Raw genomic sequence first — 3,237 nt, forward strand, 5'->3', positions numbered from 1 at the left:
GTAGGTATTGACTGACGACATACACTATTTCCGGTGTGTAAGTATTGACTGACGACTGTGACATGCACGAACATTGCCGTCAGAATTTGACGGAGGTATAAAAAGACATCATACGAGGTCCTTGAAATCAAGCATCTTAAATTTCCACAACAAGTGGAAGTACATTCTTGATGCACAGTTTTGTTTTTCTGAAAATCACAACATTAAAAGATAAGATATTTACGATTTATTGCAAATAAGATCAAGCTGTGGTAATATATGGGTTGCTTACACAAGAAAGAATGACAACGTTAAAGATTGGTATTAACCAGTTAAGTACAGAGCTGTCACGTGACACATTCAATCTATACGTAATTACTGTCCACATATCCGGTAATATCTGTTGTGCAACTCTCCTTACACCGGAACAACGCCGCGATTCCGTACCGGAACTTCCGGTTCAAACATGTATATATAATAGAATTCATGAAACTGTTGCTTACAGCAACCCAGCTCACAACGAAGGATATTGGTACACTGATGGATGCCGGCGAGAAAAGCCGAATGATCTCGGCGATTAAAAAAGGCATCCAAGAAATTTCAAAAGCTAATACGATCGCAGAAATTACCAACTTAGGTTTCAAGGATGATGCTTTTACAACAGATTTAGTTTTTATCCGGATAAGTTCCATGTTCTTTGCATGCTTCCTGGAAATACAGTAGAGTCTAAGGTTGAAAATTAACACAAGGGTAAAACTAGGCAGTAAGTGAACCGTGATCAATATGAACGAGTAAGTCAAGTTCACCTTCCAGTTAGGGCTACATAAAAAGGCGCCCTCTATGTAATACACGTCACCAACCCCGGGTAATAACATTGGGAAATCAATGAACAGGACGCCGAGCCAAACCATAGCAATTATTTTATATGACGTCCGGTTGGTCATCCAGGACACATATTTCATCGGCTGGGTGACTGATACCCAGCGGTCAATCGTGAGGACTAGCAGGTTCCACATGGACAGAGAAGTCGCGTAGAAAAAAATAAACCCGACTCCTGTACATACTGCAACAGAAAGAAAGAATGAAAGTTAGAGGTATTTTATACAGAAAATGCTTAACTAAGTCCATAAACAGTTTATATAGAAATAGCTTTCCGTAGTTCAGAAACAGTTTATATAGAAATAACTTTCCGTAGTACAGAAACAGTTTATATAGAAATAGTTTTACGTAGTTCAGAAACAGTTTATATAGAAATAGCTTTACGTAGTACAGAAACAGTTTATATAGAAATATAATTCCGTAGTACAGAAACAGTTTATATAGAAATAGCTTTCCGTAGTACAGAAACAGTTTATATAGAAATAACTTTACATAGTACAGAACAAAGTTTATATAGAAATAGCTTTCCGTAGTACAGAAACAGTTTATATAGAAATACCTTTAGGTAGTACAGAAACAGTTTATATAGAAATAGTTTTACGTAGTACAGAAACAGTTTAAATTGAAATCATTCTCCGTAGGGAAGAAACAGTTTATATAGAAATAGCTTTATGTAGTACAGAAACAGTTTATATAAAAAAAGGTTAACGTAGTGAAGAAACAGTTTATATAGAAAAAGTTTTACGTAGTACAGAAACAGTTTATATAGAAATAGCTTTCCGTAGTACAGCAACATTTTATATAGAAATAGCTTTCCGTAGTACAGAAACAGTTTATATTGAAATAGTTTTCCGTAGTACAGAAACAGTTTATATAGAAATAGTTTTACGTAGTACAGAAACAGTTTATATAGAAATAGCTTTACGTAGTACAGAAACAGTTTATATAGAACTAGTTTTACGAAGTGGTTTTCTCTCAGATTATGTAGCTATTAGCCGTTAGGTAATGTATTTGCATTATTTGTTCGCTAAGAAGAATATCGTATGAAAATGATAATGTGCGACGTGAATAGTATGGATAAAATCGATGAGTCAGTTTCTTGCTTTGATCGAGAGAAAACAAAAAGCAAAAACAAAAAATAAATAAATAAAAACAACAACGACAGCAGCATACTTTCAGTTAAGGGGGCACAGCTTATAAAATCAGAAAAAAATATATTAAGGCTATTTATGTAAATAGAGCGCATGATTAGTTCACTTAAAATCACTGCCTCCGCTGGGGATCGAACTTGGGACCTCTGGCTTACTAGTCTTTTACTCATCCAATCCAGCTAAAGAGAATATCACTCTAGTCGAGCGGTATATTACGATTAACCAGGGATATATACTCCCCTTCCAGGAATGAACTTGTCCTTGAGTATCCAGATGTTACATCGATGTTATCAAAAGTAACGCTAAGTATCATTCCCGAGTCCGTATATGGGCGCCAATGTAACACAATTAGATTCTAAATTAAATAAGATTATAAGTTTAAAAATGAATTAAGGATATGCAGGAAGAGGAAGTAGAAATTAAAATAAGGTTGTTTTTACTTTGGACTGAGGCGCCATCTTTGACAGCAACAACATACCTGAGTCGGAAAAGGCCCATTTGTCCTGTAGAGACGATACAAATGAAAACGTCACAAGAATTCCCACCATCAGGTCTGCCGTTGCTAGGGAAACGACGAAATTCCCTGCTGGAGTCCTTAGTGATTTAGTTTTTAAAGTCACGGCGATATTTAGTAAGTTCCCGAAAGTTGTGCACACCATTATAATGAAAATTAGAATCACCTTCAGGTAAAACAGGTAAGCATTATGTTCGGTAAAGTCCGTATTCTGTTCGGTAAAGTCCGTTTTATCGAAACACGTCGTTGATACAAACGTTGACGTGTCCAGGGAAACTTCATGTTGTGATGGTAACCATGGCTTTGTGGAGTTGGTCACATGATCTGCAGACATGGGGCTTGCATCAGAGCCAGTATGGAATAATAGAGTGTCGTTCAGTTTCAGGACGATGAAGCTAAATCACTGAAAATAAAACAAATATCAAAATTCAATTGATTTTTCATCCTAGTAAGTCAATGCACCAAGTTGATTTTCTACCGAAGAAATAAACAAACAGAAAGACATGATGTAAATATCAACTCGATAGGCTGAATGTACAGTTGAATATTCTATCAACTTAAATACCACCAATATGTATAAACCGTATCCCTATAGCCAACTTACCTATCGTGGGAATAAGTGTAGGGAATTGAGTCTGGTTCTCCTAAATGTCACCAGTTTATTTGTCCAGTTTCAACCAATGAAAGCGACTTAGATTATTTTACAGTGATATA

At 35.8% G+C, this 3,237-nt stretch overlaps 1 protein-coding gene across 1 annotated transcript; it reads right to left on the bottom strand.

The window, feature by feature from the left end:
- Positions 1 to 253: 253 nt before the first annotated feature.
- On the bottom strand, positions 254 to 2,921 carry LOC117333274 (5-hydroxytryptamine receptor 1-like). Its single transcript, XM_033892494.1, has 2 exons — positions 2,488 to 2,921; positions 254 to 1,042 (listed from the first exon to the last, which is right to left on the bottom strand). The coding sequence occupies exons 1-2, from the start codon at positions 2,855 to 2,857 to the stop codon at positions 345 to 347; spliced, it is 1,068 nt and encodes a 355-aa protein (XP_033748385.1). The 5' UTR covers positions 2,858 to 2,921; the 3' UTR covers positions 254 to 344.
- Between the last annotated feature and the right edge of the window lie 316 nt (positions 2,922 to 3,237).

This window comes from Pecten maximus, chromosome 8, assembly GCF_902652985.1.
Source record: "Pecten maximus chromosome 8, xPecMax1.1, whole genome shotgun sequence".
Classification (NCBI taxonomy): domain Eukaryota; kingdom Metazoa; phylum Mollusca; class Bivalvia; order Pectinida; family Pectinidae; genus Pecten; species Pecten maximus.